At 45.8% G+C, this 17,719-nt stretch overlaps 1 protein-coding gene across 6 annotated transcripts in view; it reads left to right on the forward strand.

The window, feature by feature from the left end:
- The window catches only part of MCPH1 (microcephalin 1), a 664,091-nt gene that overhangs the window by 83,014 nt on the left and 563,358 nt on the right, over positions 1-17,719 (forward strand). For 5 of the 6 annotated variants that reach the window (XR_011031423.1, XM_068281351.1, XM_068281349.1 and 2 more), the window contains one exon: positions 10,371-10,485. Coding sequence is in view for 5 of the 6 variants with exons in the window: in XM_068281351.1 (XP_068137452.1) it covers positions 10,371-10,485 (115 nt within the window). In the remaining variant the exon portion in view is untranslated. Of the gene's footprint in view, positions 1-6,098; positions 6,448-10,370; positions 10,486-17,719 lie in introns of those variants that run through there. The other variant, XM_068281352.1, reaches the window with a different exon arrangement.

Consider the following 17,719-nt stretch of genomic DNA (forward strand, 5'->3'; position numbering starts at 1 on the left):
ACCAATGAGTTCCAGGCAGCGCTATGGGCTGGATCGAGTGCGCCTGACGTCAGGACGCATGCCGATCGTCGCCATGGCGACAGGAGAAGCCAAACAGGGGAACGCGTTATATACGCGCTCCCCTGTTTACTATTGATGCTGGCGACGATCGCACTAGAGGGCCACATGCGCCCTATAGTGTTGTTTCATGTAGCTACCACTCTGGTAGCTTTACATGAAACAAAAAAAAAAAACAAAAAAAAGGATTTTTGCCCATTTGGCAAAATTAATTAACCACCAGGGAGGTTAAGGGACTGTAGCTAAAAGTATTAGACACAGGATCAGCAGGAGAGTCAGGCAACTGGTATTATTTTAAAAGGAAAAATCCATATCCTTCTCAGTTTAGGTTCCCTTTAAAAGGAAATAAATATGGCAGCCTCCATTTCCCTCTCACTACAGTTTTTCAAATTCTGAAAGCACCCATATGGTTTTAATTTATAAATATGAATTTTGTCACTGCATTGTCAATTTTGCTGCTACTGTATAAACTTATCCATTTAGATGTATGACCTCTGCACTGTCTGGGCTCAGAAAGTAAGGTCTTGCAAATGAATCAGTTGGGTCCACCTTAAGCTGCTTTACAAATGACGGCTATGGTAGCACGGCGGTGGTAATTTGGGTGTGCGAAAATTAGTGGGTACCAGAGTTCTGCTATACTGTAGTGGAACTCAGGCTTTGAAATTTAGAGCCGACTCTATGACTGTAATTTGGGCTTCTGGCAGTTATGGCGAGTGCTATAATTCCGCTATATTGTAATGGAACTCTGGCTCAATTCACCGAAGGTTAGTGTTTATGTAGCCACTAACGATCCAATTTCTAGCGAAAAATCGTTTGAGCGATCAGATAATTCTATTTGGAAATAAAACATTCACTGCACCATCCACGAACCCATATTCGCGTCCTATCTATCGCAATCAACAAGAAAATCCAAATTTTGGTTTGACGAAAATCCAATCAGACAACTATTTCTATATTTGTTCTTAATCGATTGTGCCCATCAACTGAGAATATTTACAACCAATCTGATCAGAATTTCTGATGGCTCGAACGATTTTTCGCTAGAAATTGGATTGTTAGTGGCCACCTTTAGGAGTAGGTGGGGGCTTTGTGTTAGGCAGTGGGGTGGGGGGTAGAGTTAGGTGTAGGTAGGGAGGACTCGTGTGAGAGTTAAGTCATAGTACAGCATCCGTCAATTCACCAATATTCTACTATAATAAAAGCAGATAATATTCCAAGGCCGCTTTAACTTTTTTTTAAAATGTAAGCCTTGCTAAATACCTCAGCCAGCCATTTCCTGTGAGCTACAAGCATAGTGATTAACACAAGCAGAAGCCCATATATTGTGAATAGAAGTGTACTATGGATGGGGTGGATAGTAAACTGAATCCCTATGGAGAAAAGAAATGTGCAGACTATTTCCATGCTTCACCCTTTTTCTGCACTTTGCCACCACTCGGTCATGTTTTCTATTATAATTCAGAGCAATGTGGTCTGGTCTCTTTTTTTGTTTTTTTTGGTTTTCTTGTGGTTTTACATGACTGACCCACCTACTGGTTAAATCTAGATGAGGCGAGCACATTTCCCACGTGAAAAATATATTCGATCCATTACTTTAGCTTATGGAAGCAAAATTGCCTTACGTTTAGTTGGACTTTAATGTTGCAAAGGGTTTCTTGTTTACTTCCTCTCTTGTCTGTAATTTGACTACAAGTTCATCTTCTTCTCCTCTGGAAGAAGTCCCTAATAGTGGTGGCAGATAACATCTATAAACCTCTTTCTCACTTTCTGCTTTTATGCATAAAAGATGTGGTTGTATTTATTCTTTCTTAAGAAAAAAAAACAGTTTTCCAAATTGCCTTTAACCTCTTGACGACCAGCTAACGCCGATTGGCGTAAACTGGTCGTCTGCGGGTTACCATGGAAACGGCCGCTCGATCGAGCGGCCTTTCCATGTCAGTTCACGGAGGGTGTCTCCGTGAACAGCCGGAGAGCCGCCGATGGCGGCTCGCCGGCAAAATGTAAACAGGCGGGGAAGAAATCCCCGCTGTTTACATCATACGGCGCTGCTGCGCAGCAGCGCCGTAAGGCAGATCGGCGATCCCCGGCCTCTGATTGGCCGGGGATCGCCGCCATATGATAGGCTGAAGCCTATCCTTCAATGCGCAGGACGGAAATCCGTCCTGCGCAGCACACAGGGGAAGGGAGAGGGAGGGAGCTGGCGAGAGGGCTGAAAGCGCTGCGGAGGGGGGCTTTGAAGAGCCCCCCCCCCGCTAAGCAACTGCAGCCGGCGGCGATCAGACCCCCCCAGCAGGACATCCCCCTAGTGGGGAAAAAAGGGGGGTAGTCTGATCGCCCTGCTGCACTGCTGATCGGTGCTGCGGGCTGTAGAGCCCACGCAGCACCGATCAGTGTAACATCCCCTGGTCGGCAAGTGATTGATCCTGCATTTTACAGCATTTTTGGTTATAGTACATTCTGTATTGCAAAGTATATTGCACCTGAAAGGCACATGCCTTTTATAAATACATTATGCATTGCAAAAGCATCGTGTGGAGTTTTCTTTCCATTAAGTTATCTTAACTGCAGTGTTCTAAAATGACAGCGAATGATCAGTAAACACTTAGTTGTTTGTGAACTGTGTACAAATTGTAGATCTGTTATATATGTTCTTTATCTTTAAATGAACAGAAATAAAGCTTGATCTGATATGTTGATACTGCTGTGATGTTGGTAGAAAAGTTAAAAGATGACTCCACTTTGTTCTAAGTAAAGATATCTGTCTAGTAATTTGTGATTGTAATTAATCTGTTAGTATGATTTTTTTCCTTTCTTATGTTTGATATATGATTGAAAACAGCCTTACTACTGTAAAGGCTTTGTATCAGGGAGTTTTGCTAGAGGGAGGGTTCCTAGGCTTGTACACGTTAGAAAAACACTCCCCAAATTTTTTTTCAAGCTGGGTGGCATAAAAAAGTAGCCGGGTGGGGCTCTACGGAGGAATGCAGGGCCGGTGCTACTCTAGGCAACCCTTCTTACAGCACAGGAGAAGGATGAAGAGGTAAGCCAGTGACATCCAGGTGCTCACCAAAATTAGCCGGGTGGAGCACTGAGGAGAACACTGACTTCTTTATTCTTTGCAGAAGCACTCCCTGAATTGAAGTTGCTTAGTCCCACAAGTAGTGTGCAAGCAAGTAGGAACGCTGGCGGTATCTTTGCTTTCCAGGGTGTGCTTATGTAATGCATAAAGGTCATGCTGAGGAAACACACACACACGCATGCACACGTACACACACGCATGCACACGTACACACACGCATGCACACGTACACACACGCATGCACACGTACACACACGCATGCACACGTACACACACGCATGCACACGTACACACACGCATGCACACGTACACACACGCATGCACACGTACACACACGCATGCACACACGCATGCACACGTACACACACGCACACACACGCATGCACACGTACACACACACCTACACACGTACACACACACCTACACACGTACACACACACACCTACACACGTACACACCTACCTTAGGAGATGGACTAGTCCAAAACCAGAATTGTAAAATGTTTACCACCTATTATAAATGATAGAGATTTAGGAGAAAAGTAATTTTATAGTGCATTTTTCTTCTCTGGGGAAAAAAAAATGCAGGTTAGGTTTTCCTGTTGCATGATTTTTATACTGACTCTACAGCCCTGTTATAAACAACCTATACAGTGCTGCCCATAATTATTCATACCCCCTGGCAAATTTGACTTGCTTTTAGGCTGCTTTCACAGTGCGACGTTACAGCAGCCCCTAACGCAGAACAACTGACAGTAATGATAAATCAATGGGCTGTTCACAATGCCCACATTGCTTTGGAGTATAACGCAGCACGTTAAATGAAAGTGCAGCATGCTGTGCGTTATTCTCGTATTTCACTGCGTTAGAATGTTTGCACATGCTCAGTAATGTTTTTTTTCTTTAAATGTGCGCACGCGCCGTTTTCGTTCAGTATGCGTCAAAAAGTATGCATCAAGAGACACATAATGCAGTTCAATGTAACGTCCAACTTCAAAGCTAACATGCGTTGCGTTAGGGGTACGTTATGTGACCTTAACGTCGCATCAAACGCAGCGTCTTAGTGTGTAAGAGACCTTATTCAACCAACAAGTCATTTTTTTTTTTTTACAGGAAAGGAAATGACATAGGTTTCTCCCAAAAGATAATAAAACCATGTACAAGAGGCATTGTTGTGGAAAAAAAAATTCTCAGCATTTATTTACATTTGAGCAAAAAGTGTCCAGTCCAAAATTATTCATACCCTTCACAAACTTTCACATTCTGTGGGAAAATCTAAAGTTCTATACCATTCCAAATAGTCCAAGCTGTTCTAAAGCAGCCTAATTACAATGATTAAAATGGGAACAGCGGTTTTAATCAACTCAACAGGTGAAAACCAGCAGCTGTCTGCAGTTGTTTTGTGGACAGACATGGCTAAGACAAAGGAGCTCACTGAGGACCTGCGGCTCCGCATTGTGGCTACTCGCCAGCCAGGAAAGGGCTACAAGGCCATTTCTAAAAGTTTTCAAGTTCCAGTGCAAAGTAGTATTAAAAAATGCAAGATGTTCAGCACTGTGGAAAATCTTAGAGGATGTGGTCAGAAGCCAAAAGTGACATTTGTGCTGGCGAAGGGTATAGTGATAGAGGTGAAAAAGAAACCAAGGATCACCACCACGGCCATCCTGGTGAATCTGGGCTCTGCTGGTGGCAATGTCTCAAGGCAGACAATCCAACGGACACTGCACACTGCTGAGTTTCATGGATGCAGACCAAGGAGGATGCCACTTCTCCAGATAAGGCACACAAAAGCTCGCTTGACCTTTGCAAATGCTCTTCTGGACAAAGACGACTTCTGGTCTCCTGTATTATGGACAGATGAAACAAAAATGTAATTGTTTGGTCACAATGATCTTTCCTTCATTTGGCGTAAAAAAGGAGACACCTTTAACGCAAAGAACACCATCCCCACTTTCAAACAGGGTGGTGGGAACCTAATGCTTTTGCTGTGTTTTTCAGCCAGTGGACCAGGAACCTAATTGCAGCAAATGGCACCATGAAAAAAGAGCAATACATGATGATTTTCAATGACTGCATCAGGCAGTCTGCAGAGAAACTTGGCCTTGGGCACCAGTAAACATTTCAGCATGACAATGACCCAAAACAAACAGCAAAAGTGGTGAAGAAATGGTTAACAGACAACATTCACGTTTTGGAGTGGCCCAGCCAGAGTCCTGACTTGAATCCAATTGAGAATCTGTGGAGGGAGCTAAAGATCAGGATGATGGCAAGAAGACCCTCCAACCTGAAAGATTGGGAGCTCGCTAGTAAAATACCTGTGGAGACATGCAAAAAGATGGTCTGTTATTATAGGAAGCGTTTGATTGCTGTAATAGCCAATAAAGGCTTCTCTATTGATTATTGAGAAGGGTATGAATAATTTTGGACTGGACACTTTTTGCTCTAATGTAAATAAGAGAAATGTTTTTTTTTTTCCCCACTATAATGTCTCTTGTACATCGTCTAATGTTTTTCCCATCAAAAATTACTTGCTGGTTGAATAAAAGTACCTTTTTTAAAGAGGAACTGAACCCTACATTGCAAAATGGACCAAAGAAATCCTTTCTAAAAATCATAAGAGAAAAGTTAAGAAAACATGATTAAAAACATGTAAAAAAAATGTATAATATAAATCTTTTATTTAGTCCCTCCCATCTGTGACGTCCCTTGCCGCGGCAGTCTCAGAGAGCACTGGGAAACCTTTTTGTATGTCGGAAATTCCGCCCCCCACACTCTGCTGTGTTTTCACAGTACGTCATCAGGGAGCGCCTGGTCAGACTCATGAATACTGACAGAGCAGCGCTGATAGCTGACAGGGGAGGAGAGACATGAGCAGTGGAGAGGAGAGGAGATGAGAAAGAAGCAATGTCGGGGGAGGGGTGGCCGGGGCACAGTGTGTGGCTGTGTTGGTGTTAGAGCAATCCACCTCATCTTTCATTCCCACTGTCACTTTCCACGGCTACCCGCATTGCTACTGAAGCCTGTGTGTGCAGCACGTGGCTATCATTAGAAGTAACAACTTCTGATCAGCTGAACGGAGGACAAATGGCAAGAAGGAAGTCTGAGTCTTTGGACAGCAAAGCACGGGGGAGGGGAGGAGACAGAGTACTGAGCTAATATGGGACATCCAGAGAAGCAGATCTCAGAGTGCAGCTTTCCTCAGTGCATGGAAGAAAGCAGGAAGCTGCACTGGCTGTTTGCATGAAGTTTGAGGATCTGATCCCTGGCTGGGATTGCCTTCTGTTCTGCTGCTGCCTGTGACCATGCAGGCTTGTGAGTACCCCCCACCCTATAGCATTAGGTGTCATGTACACTACAGACAGTGGCACTACAGTTCCCAGCAATATCTCCCTCCATAGAGGGACCACAGCTCCAAGCATGCCCTTCTCCTTTCAGAGGGACTACAGCTTCCAGCATGCCCCTCTCCCTTCATAGAGGGACCACAGCTCCCAGCATGCCCCTCTCCTTCCATACAGGGACCACAGCTCCAAGCATTCCTTTCTTCCATAGAGGGACCACAGTTCCAAACATGCCCTTCTTTCATAGAGGGACCACAGCTCCCAGCATGTCCCTCTGCTACCATAGAGGGACCACAGCTCCAAGCATGCCCCTCTCCCTCCTCCATACAGGGACCACAGCTTCCAGCATGCCACTCTTCCTTCATAGAGGGACCACAGCTCCCAGCATGCCCCTCTCTTCCCATACAGGGACCACAGCTCCAAGCATGCCCTTCTCCTTTCATAGAGGGACCACAGCTCCCAGCATGCCCCTCTCTTTCCATACAGGGACCACAGCTCCAAGCATGCCCTTCTCCTTTCATAGAAGGACCACAGCTCCCAGCATGCCCCTCAGCTTCCATAGAGGGACCACAGCTCCAAGCATGCCCCTCTCCCTCCCTCCTCCATACAGGGACCACAGCTCCCAGCATGTCCCTCTGCTTCCATAGAGGGACCACAGCTCCCAGCATGTCCCTCTGCTTCCATAGAGGGACCACAGCTCCCAGCATGTCCCTCTGCTTCCATAGAGGGACCACAGCTCCCAGCATGTCCCTCTGCTTCCATAGAGGGACCACAGCTCCCAGCATGTCCCTCTGCTTCCATAGAGGGACCACAGCTCCAAGCATGCCCCTCTGCTTCCATACAGGGACCACAGCTCCAAGCATGCCCCTCTGCTTCCATACAGGGACCACAGCTTCCAGCATGCCCCTCTCTTTCCATACAGGGACCACAGCTCCAAGCATGGAATCACGGCAAGTCGTGATCACGACCTGCATCCGAGCATGACTGCTGTCCGGTTGCACGATAAATCGTAATACCAGAATTCTCCTTACACACTACCGAAAAAAACTGCAAAAACAAACTCGTCCTGGAGCACGGCAGCACCTCTGTAGCTCTTCTTATTACAGCACACAGCACTGCAGCTGTACCACCAAGCCAAATACACTGCTGCTGGCCGCTTCAGCCATCATAAAACACAGCAGTTGCTCTCTGCAGCGGCTATAAGTTGCCCACTCATGTCTGCTTACAGCTATCAGGATGCCTTATTTCAGCAGGAAGTAGCAGCAGTACACTCCCTACTTACTCTTGCTATGGCTTCAGCACATAGCCGCTGCTGCAGGCCACTTCAACCACCATGCAGCAGCTCATTGCAGCCATAGCCGCAGCACATTACCCACCTACCCGCATTTATACATTACCTGTCCTGTAGCAGCCTCTGTGCGGTGACCGTCCATCTTGTCGGGTTCTAACAGCCGCATACACGCTAGCGGTGCATAGCGTACGCTAGCGGCGCATAGCGTCTGACGCTATGCACCGCTAGCATGCATGAGTGTATGCGGAACCCGGTGAGATGGACGGACAGCGCGTAGAGGCTGAAACCGGACAGCTAATGAATAAATGCAGACGGGGGGAGGGGGTGCGCATTTATAAATGGCAGCAGAAGGGGTCTCGTCGCTCATTCCAAAATCGGTCGCTGTACCGCCACGCACCCGACCAACTAACTTCGGCCTGTCATCTTGCAGCATGTGCGATCGATGATGTGATCAATTTCTGTCCCGAAATTGGTCACTTTGTCGGTCGGACATGCACTTGGCGGCACTGATTTTCATCCAATTCGATAATAATCGAATTGGATGGTTGATCGCTCGCCAAGTCACCTGATGTATGGGCACCTTAAGGGCCCGTTTCCACTGGAACGGAAACCGTTCCGAATCCACAAAGTTTCCCCGCAGGCAGATCACCTGTGGGGAACCTATTGCGCCGCTGGCCGAATCGCTTGCGCTAGCGATTCGGCCGACACTGGCCACAGATTTCGTGCGGGAGGCTGCGAATCCCATAGCTGTGCATGGCACGGCTTCTGGGATTCGCCTGCGATCCCACACACCCGGAAGTGCCGCCGCGCGTGTCACTGACGCATGCGGCGGCTAGTGGAAACGAGCCCTAACTGATTCTCCCCCCTCCAAATGGAGTATCTGTGGTGTGCAGTAGAGCATGTCGTGTGTGCTTAGGCTGAAGGTATGCACAGAAAGCCTCATATAAAGTAAGCATGAAGCTGATTCCTGCCTCTTGCGATTACTTTTTTTTGTGCTTTCTGTCGAACAGCATGGTTGTTGATAAGAAGATAATTAGAGAGACTTGTCCCCCACCTATTATGCTGGGTACACACTATGAGATTTTCTGGCAGATTTACTGTCAGATAAATTATTTCTAACGCGTCTGATCTAATTTCGATCTATTTCCAATCATTTTCTGACCAATTTTCGACTGTTTTCCGTTCACTTCAATAGGAAATCGATCGAATGTTCAGAAATCAGATCGTACATGTTGAAAATAATTGATCTGACACTAAATCTGCCAGAAAATCTCAGTGTGTACCCAGCATTAGCTGTTTAGCTATTAGTATCATCTCAACAAAAGAAATGCAGCTATTTAGACACAAAGCACAGACATAAACCCACTTATGCTAAGTAGTGTACACACCACATATACAATGCAATTAGAACTGCTGTACTCAGCTCACAAAAACAATTACTAATACTTTCAGCTATAAGTAATTGTCTTTGTGGGCTGAATGCAGCAGGCTGGAAAACACAGGCAGACATTGCATACACAGGCGCAGCCAGATGACATCACTGTAACTGTACACTACCACAGGCTAATATGCATACTGCACAGTGATTTGAGAAAGGAGGGGCTGGAGGAGTAGGAGGAAGCTGGAGGAATCAGCTGAATGGCACTGTAAACTTGCCAACCAACATATGGCTGCACACACTGCACTAAAATGCAGTAACAGAAATAAGGACATCTGACGGGTATATTACAGCAAACATGTATTTTTATTTATTAAAGCAGTATTGAGCAACACATCACATATTTTTACAGTATAAAATTTTAAGGTCAGTTCCACTTTAAAGCGGATCCGAGATGGAAAAACTAGAACAAGTAACTTGTCTATATATCTTACCTAAAGTTTAGATAGTTTACACAGCAAATCTAGCTGAAAACCGCTTTCATAGAATTATTATTTCTTCCTGTGATTATTTCTTCCTGTGATACATGGACAGCAGCCATGTTGTTTGTAAACATTACACAGAGGCAGGCTTATCTGCATCTTGAGCAAAAAAACCTAATCTCCTCCCCTCTGCCTCTGAAATCTCTGGCTAGTAATACCTCCCCCTCCTCCTGCCCAGACGGAGCTCCCATATGAGCCCTTGCTACTGTATGAAAGTGCCTTGTCTCTCTCTGAAAACCTGTGGGTGTGGCTTGTTTAGTTTATAGGGAATAAGAGTATAAAAACAAAACCGTATTTGGCTTGAGGAATGCTCTATAAACAATAGGAAAGAAACACAATTATGCAATGAGTAAAAGTTCATCTCGGATCCACTTTAAGTAAAAATTTGCCAGCGGTATAAGTAATTATGGGCAGCACTGATTGTGCACTAATTAGTGCAAATTTTAATGGACTGTTGTTCAGTTGTTAATTTAGGGCCCTATTTGTCATTTTATAGAATACTTGAGAAAATGAACCTGGACACACTAAGCCACCTGCATAACATATGTAATATTTATGTAAAAGAGCTCTATCTGCAGTTAAAGGGAATTGTGCAGTGTTTGAAAATGCAGGCAGTGGTTTATTGTTACATCTAACACAATTAGCATAGTTGTTTGCAATTCTTACTGTTTTGCTTACCTTTATAGCGTAAATGTATGCAGCCCAAGGACTTGGTCATAAAAACACCGGAAAATGACCGTCGACTTGCAAAAAAATTTGATAAGATGCTCAAGGAACTGGAGGATCAAAAAACATCTGTTGGTGAGTAAATTTACCAGACCCTGTTCTATTCCCAAAGCGCAATATGTGATAAGGCAATATCATAAAGATATTTTTTTTTTGTATAGTTCCTTTGTGGTGTTGTGGCTTTATTTTTGTTTATCGTTGCTGTAAACTGTATCATGGATCTTCTTCTGTAAACTTTTACTAATATTATGAAGTCACGCACTGTATGTGACACTACAGTGCTGGTTTTTTTTTTACTTGCACAAACAGTAGTTTCTTTGAGGATAAGCTTTCAGGTATAGGCCTCAATTCACTAAGATCATGCTGGAGATAATAGGGCAAGAGAAAACTTGCCACGGCACAGTGAGAGAGTTATCTTATCTTTTCATTCCTTAAGTTACCTCCTCTGTAGTTAATGCTGGGAATACACCATACAATTTTCTGTTAAGTTGGCCATACACTGGCCGGATTTGCCGCCGTTTCGACAGCAGATTCGATCACTGGGATCGAATCTGCTGCCAATTGTTCGTGCTACACGCCGAATTTCGATCCATTACGTCCGATCCCGTCGATCGCGCCGTGCGGAAAATAACCATCGATCGCCCGCGGGTAAAGAGCGCATCGCTAGTGGCGTTCGAGTGACCGACGCAATAGAGCTGCAATACATTACCTGCTCCGCTGGCTCGACTCCCGGGTCTCCGCTCTTCTTCTCCGCTCTGGTCTCCGGCATGCTTCCCTTCCTGTCCCGGCAGGAAGTTTAAACAGTAGAGGGCGCTCTACTGTTTAAACTTCCCCCAGACAGGAAGAAGGGAAGCATGCTGGAGACCAGAGCGGAGAAGAAGAGCGGAGCAGGTAATGTATGCGGGATGGGGGGAAGCGGCGGCAGCGCCACCACCACCACAGATTGTGAACGGTTTCAGGCTGAAATCGGTTCACAATCTGTTTGCAGTAAAGGTAGCCATACGATCCCTCTCTGATCAGATTCGATCAGATAGGGATCTGTCTGTTGGTCGAATCTGATGGCAAATCGACCAGTGTATGGCTACCTTTAGATTTTTCTGTTAGAATGCCTAATTAGATTATTTTCTGTAGAGACTGGTCATTATCTCTGGTGCATTGTCTTCTGGTTATTTCCTGCTGAGTAGAACAATGCCTAGTTGCTAGGCAGATAGATGGTTAGATAATTTCCAACATGTTGGAATTTATCTATCTGGCAGGTAAATCTTAAGTTACCACCTCTGTAGTTATTTTCACAGGCAGTTAATTAACAGCCTGTCTTTAAAGGGGCCCATACACCTAACGATTTTCCCGCCGATATACAGCCGATTCGATCACAGTGATCGAATCGGCTGTAAAATCGCCACTCACATTGCTGACAGAACGATTGATTTCCGTCCGAAATCGATCATTCCCGTCGATCCGTCCGGAAGATTATCCTCGATCGCCGGCGGGTCGGGAGTGCGTCGATAGCGGCATTCGAATGCCCAACGACCGACGCAATACAGCGGGTATACATTACCTGTTCCGCCGGCGCGACTCCCCTGGTCCCGGCTGTCTTCTTTCCGCGCTGGGTTCCAGGCCGTTCCTGCAGCTACACAGAACTTCCTGTCCCGGCAGGAAGTTTAAACAGTAGAGCGCCCTCTACTGTTTAAACTTCCCCAGGACAGGAAGTTCAGTAGCTACAGGAACGGACCGGAGACCAGCGCGGAAAGAAGACAGCCGGGACCAGGGGAGTCGCGCCGGCGGAACAGGTTATGTATGCGTGGGGGGGGGGAGCTCCACAGATTGTGATCGGTTTCAGGCTGAAATCGATTCACAATCTGTTTGCAGTAAAGATGGCCATACGATCCCTCTCTGATCAGATTCGATCAGAGAAGGATCTATCTGTTGGTCGAATCTGATGGCAAATCGACCAGTGTATGGCCACCTTAACTTTAGAATTCTAGAGTTATTTTAAGGATTGAAGAGTTAACTTTAGGTTTGCCTGAGGTAAAATGTTTCCTGATTACTACATGCCTTATCACCATTGTGATGACTCTTGAAACGTTATTAAAGGGGCTCTATGACGAAAAATGGTAAACTTTAACCACTTCACCACTGAGGGGTTTTACCCCTTGAACACCAGAGCAATTTTCACCTTTCAGCGCTCCTTCCATTCATTCGTCTATAACTTTATTATTACTTATCGCAATGAAATGAACTATATCTTGTTTTTTCCGCCACCAATTAGGCTTTCATTAGGTGGGACATTATGCCAAGAATTATTTTATTCTAAATGTGTTTTAATGGGAAAATAGGAAAAAATGTGGGAAAATATTATTTTTCAGTTTTCGGTCATTATAGTTTTTAAATAATGCATGCTACTGTAATTAAAACCCATGAAATGTATTTGCCCATTTGTCCCGGTTATAAAACCGTTTAAATTATGTCCCTATCACAATGTTTGGCGCCAATATTTTATTTGGAAATAAAGGTGCTTTTTTTTTTTTTAAGTTTTGCATCCCTCCCTAATTACAAGCCCGTAGTTTATAATGTACAAGTGTTATAACCTCTTGACATAAATATTTAAAAAGTTCAGTCCCTAAGGTAACGTACCGTATTTTTCGGACTATAAGACGCTCCGGACCATAAGACGCACCTAGATTTAAAACACAAAAATCAGGAAAAAAAAAAATCTAAAACTAGGTGCATCTATGGTGCAGGAGCATCTTGTGGAGCTCCCCCCACCCAAGCAGTCTTAGGAATTCTGTTATTCTTTTGACCCCCCAATAATTTCCTTCTCCCAGTTACAGTTGTTATACCCTAATTGAAGCTAGAACAGGAGGTTTGTGTTGCAATATAACTGCAATGTGGAGTACCCCATTGAAGAACAACACTCCAGGGGCCTGCACCTAGAACTACAACCTATGGAAATCAATCACAAGACCAAAAAGCTTGCAAAGACAGCATTTCAAAAACAGCCAGTGCACAGCTAGCACAAACAATCAGCATTCTTAACAGTACTTGCATACATTTTGTGTCCTTATAGTAATTATAGGTCTTCACCTGGCCATTCAATTGCAGCCACCAGGCAGGGTTATGAAGAGGTGGGCACCCCAGCTAGTGTCTGTTAACTTTTATCCAGGAGGAAGGTGCATTTGGCAACAGCAGCAGGGGACCAAATAGAAGCCCCTCAGATCACGTATGGAGGCTTGGAGAACCATTAGCGGCAGCCACGAGAGAGGTATTCAACTGTGGCACCGCTGTTCACCTCCGACATGCAGCTCCGCCCTCCACTTCCTTGTACGTCTGGGCACGGGAGCCTGAGGATAGCGGCGAGGCTGAGAGTACTGTAGCAAGTTTTCATTGCATGCCCCGATGCCCGCTGCCTATCTACTGCTCTAATGGTGATCGGAGGGAGACAGGAAGTTGGGCAGCTGATGTAATAGCAGAGCGCTGAGGCTGTTATCAAGATCTGTATCGGGCTTACCGTAATTGCCTGCCCGCTGCCTATCTATCTGTATGTCGGGTGAAGTGAGAGAGGAAGCCGGCCGGCTCATAGCAGCGTGCGAGCCGGCTCATAGCAGCGTGCGAGCCGGCTCATAGCAGCGTGCGAGCCGGCTATGAGCCGCCCGGCTTCCTCTCTCACTTCACCCGACATAGCAACAGATAAACAGCGGGCAGGCAATTACGGTAAGCCCGATACAGATCTTGATAACAGCCTCAGCGCTCTACTATTACATCAGCTGCCCAACTTCCTGTCTCCCTCCGATCACCATTATAGCAGTAGATAGGCAGCGGGCATCGCGGCATGCAATTAAAACTTGCTACAGTATTCTCAGCCTCGCTGCTATCCCCAGGCTCCTCCACATGCTGGTAAATTACCGCAGGGATTACTGGGGGAGGGTGGAAGAGACAGCTGCACTGGCCAAAATATGTAGCGTTCGCACTATAAGACACACTCACTTTTCACCCCCAAATTTGGGGGAGAAAAAGTGCGTCTTATAGTCCGAAAAATACGGTATGTTGTTTTTTTTTTTTTATCACAAAAAAAATAACAATTGGGGAGTGTGGGAGGTAATGAGTTAATTTATTATGTAAAACTAATATATTTGTATATGTAAAATGCTTTAGAATGTAGTTTTACTATTTGGCCACAAGATGGCCACAGTGAGTTTGTCATGCCACCTTCCGGACGCTTACAGGAAGCAGTATGAGGCTGGGAAAATCACAATGATCGCGCTGTTTCTCATAGAAGCAGCAGATCATTGCGGGGGCTTAGATCAACGAACGGGAATGGATTTTCCCGTTCATTGATCTCCGGGCGGGCGGCGGCGTGCACGAGTGGCGGGAGCACGGACAGCGGCGGTAGCGCGGGTGGTACGGATTTCTCCGTCCCTTGGTTTTTTAAAGGGAAGGTTCGCGCAGGAGCTGTAAAAAATAGAAATCCAAATCCACTTACCTGGGGCTTCCTCCAGCCCGTGGCAGGCAGGAGGTGCCCTCGGCGCCGCTCCGCAGGCTCCCGGTGGTCTCCGGTGGCGATCCCGACGTGGCCAGGCCGGCTGCCAGGTCGGGCTGTTTCTGCGCTCCAAGTTACGTGTCACTTGTGCGCGCTGACATCATCGGACGTCCTCCGGGCTGTACTGCGCAGGCGCAGAAGTTCTGCGCCTGCGCAGTACAGCCCGGAGGACGTCCGATGACGTCAGCGCGCACAAGTGACACGCAACTTGGAGCGCAGAAGCAGCCTGGCCAGGTCGGGATCGCCACCGGAGACCACCGGGAGCCTGCGGAGCGGCGCCGAGGGCACCTCCTGCCTGCCACGGGCTGGAGGAAGCCCCAGGTAAGTGGGTTTGGATTTCTATTTTTTACAGCTCCTGCGTGAACCTTCCCTTTAAGGGGGGAAAAAGGGACAGAGAAATCCGTACCGTGAGGTGGGGGGGGGGGGGTTTAAGTGGTTAAAATATGTGCAAACATAAACAAATAAGTATGTTTTTTTCCAGAGTAAAATGAGCCATAAATTTCTCCTATGTTTGCACTAAGTAAATGGCACTTGCTCTGCTCAACTGCCAAAAAACTGTGCAGCGAGCAGGGAAGCTGGCTAGCACTGTTTTAAATCCTTTTTAGGGAATAGCTTTATAAAGAATAAAAGCCTTGCTGAGAATCCCCTATGAAGAGATGGACTAACCCAAAACCTGTCGCTTTTGTCAGATTTCTACTACCTACTGTAAGTGATAGCAACATAGGAGAAAAGTAATTTATGGCCCATTTTACTTTGGAAAAAATGTACTTCTTATTTGTCTGTTTGCACACATTTTTAAATTTTTTCAATTTTTCGCCATAGTGATTAAAGACAGGAGATAAGCTTAGTGAATTGAGGCCTATAGTCTCCTCATCAGATCACTTTCTTTTTTTTCTACTGTTCATTTTATTTTTATTTTACGAACCAAAGAACCCCTTCCCCAAAGTGTAATTGCTGGCACATAACTGTTCATCTGCTGCATAGTTATGCGATAAATGTGAGGAGCCAGGGCCAGTAATGTAAAGTAAAAACATATAGTTTTCCTGTTTGGTTTATTGTAGCTGGCTGTGACAGCAGTAGTAGCTATACAAGCCTACATATATAAAGAAAATGGATGTGACAGGATAGCATATAGTTGAGACAATCTTCATTACACCATGGGAGGCACTGCAGGATCACAATGCACAATATTAGCAAAATGCAGCTCCAGCATGTTCTGTATTACTGTTTTCTGTATAGCGTTACTTAGGGGCACACTTGCAATTCAGATACCATCTGTACTTCAAACTTTTCTGTGATGGCTACTATGTTATCTTGCCAAGATTAAACTGTGTTTTTAAAGTAAGAGTTGCTGACTGACATTCTGCATTAATCATCATTCAATATTCAGCTTTTTGCTGTAACTCCACACCCCAAATCCGAGCAGTGCAGTATACATCTCATTACTTATGAGGAGGCATCTGTACTGTTATGTTATGGAGCCAGTGGCCCTGAGATGTAACTTTGGAGAGGGGATAGTATTAAACACTGAAAGATTAACTAGTTGGAAGCTTCCTAGGGTGTAGCATAGATGCAATGTTTAAAGCCTCATCTACACGCGTAGATGAGGCGGCGATCCGGCAGCTTGATTAGCCGCCGGATCGCCTCTTCCGCGTCACCCGCTCGCCGTGCGTGCGCCGGATTCGATACCCGCTCATCCCCACGCCGCTTATCTTCCGCTCGATTCCCTGCCATTGTCCCCTCGCGGGGAACGAGCAGGGAATCGGCGGTGGGGAGATCCGTCCTGTCGGATCTTATCAATCGAGCTGCATCAGCGGCTCGATTGATAAGGAACATCATCGCCACATCTACGCGTGTAGATGCGGGTTTAAGTTTTTAATTGAAGGGGGGGGGGGGGGGGGTGAGAGGATTTTTTACTTACCTGGGGCTTGTTTCAACCCCCTGTTATCGGTCAGCTTCCTCAGTGTCCTCTCACTGTAATCCATTGTGGTGCTGGATCCTTGTGAAGTTGCAGGCTACTGTGCATGGTCTGTCCCTGCCGCATGCCTCCTCGATTGCGCTCCCAAGCCCAGGAGTGTTCTGCATATGTGTGTAGTACATGCAGACTTATAACTGAAAATCTGTAGAACACTCCCAACCACAGGAGCTTGATCGAGGAGGTGTGCGACCCAGAACAGTGCATGCGCAATAACCCCTTGGTCAAGGGCTTTAATCTAGCTACAGCAGCACAATGGATCAAACTGGGAGGACAGAGGGGAGCTGACAGACTACAGAGTGCTTGAACAACCCTCAGGTAAGTAAAAATCCTCTGGTCCTACCCCTTGTCTCAAATTTACTCTGAGGCCTCAAAATCACTAGAAGCCGTTTCTAAGCGCTAGTGATTTGAAAAGCTCTTGCTAATGCAATGCTATGGATGATTTTTATAAAATCACATCGATCTAGTGGGATCACACCCATAGCATTATACTAGCAAGAGCTTTCCCAGTCATAAGTGCTTAGAAATGGCTTGGTAATGTACTGCTAATGGGTTCCAGGCCTAAGATATGTTATCACATTAATGGTTTACTCTCAAAAAACAAATGTTAGGATGCTTTATTTTAACTTCTGGTTCACTTTAAATATAATTTGCTTTTGGTGTGTGTGTGTGTGTGTGTGTGTGTGTGTGTGTGTGTGTGTGTGTGTGTGTGTGTGTGTGTGTGTGTGTGTGTGTGTGTGTGTGTGTGTGTGTGTGTGTGTGTGTGTGTGTGTGTGTGTGTGTGTGTGTGTGTGTGT

The sequence above is a fragment of the Hyperolius riggenbachi genome, chromosome 4, assembly GCF_040937935.1.
Source record: "Hyperolius riggenbachi isolate aHypRig1 chromosome 4, aHypRig1.pri, whole genome shotgun sequence".
Taxonomy (NCBI): domain Eukaryota; kingdom Metazoa; phylum Chordata; class Amphibia; order Anura; family Hyperoliidae; genus Hyperolius; species Hyperolius riggenbachi.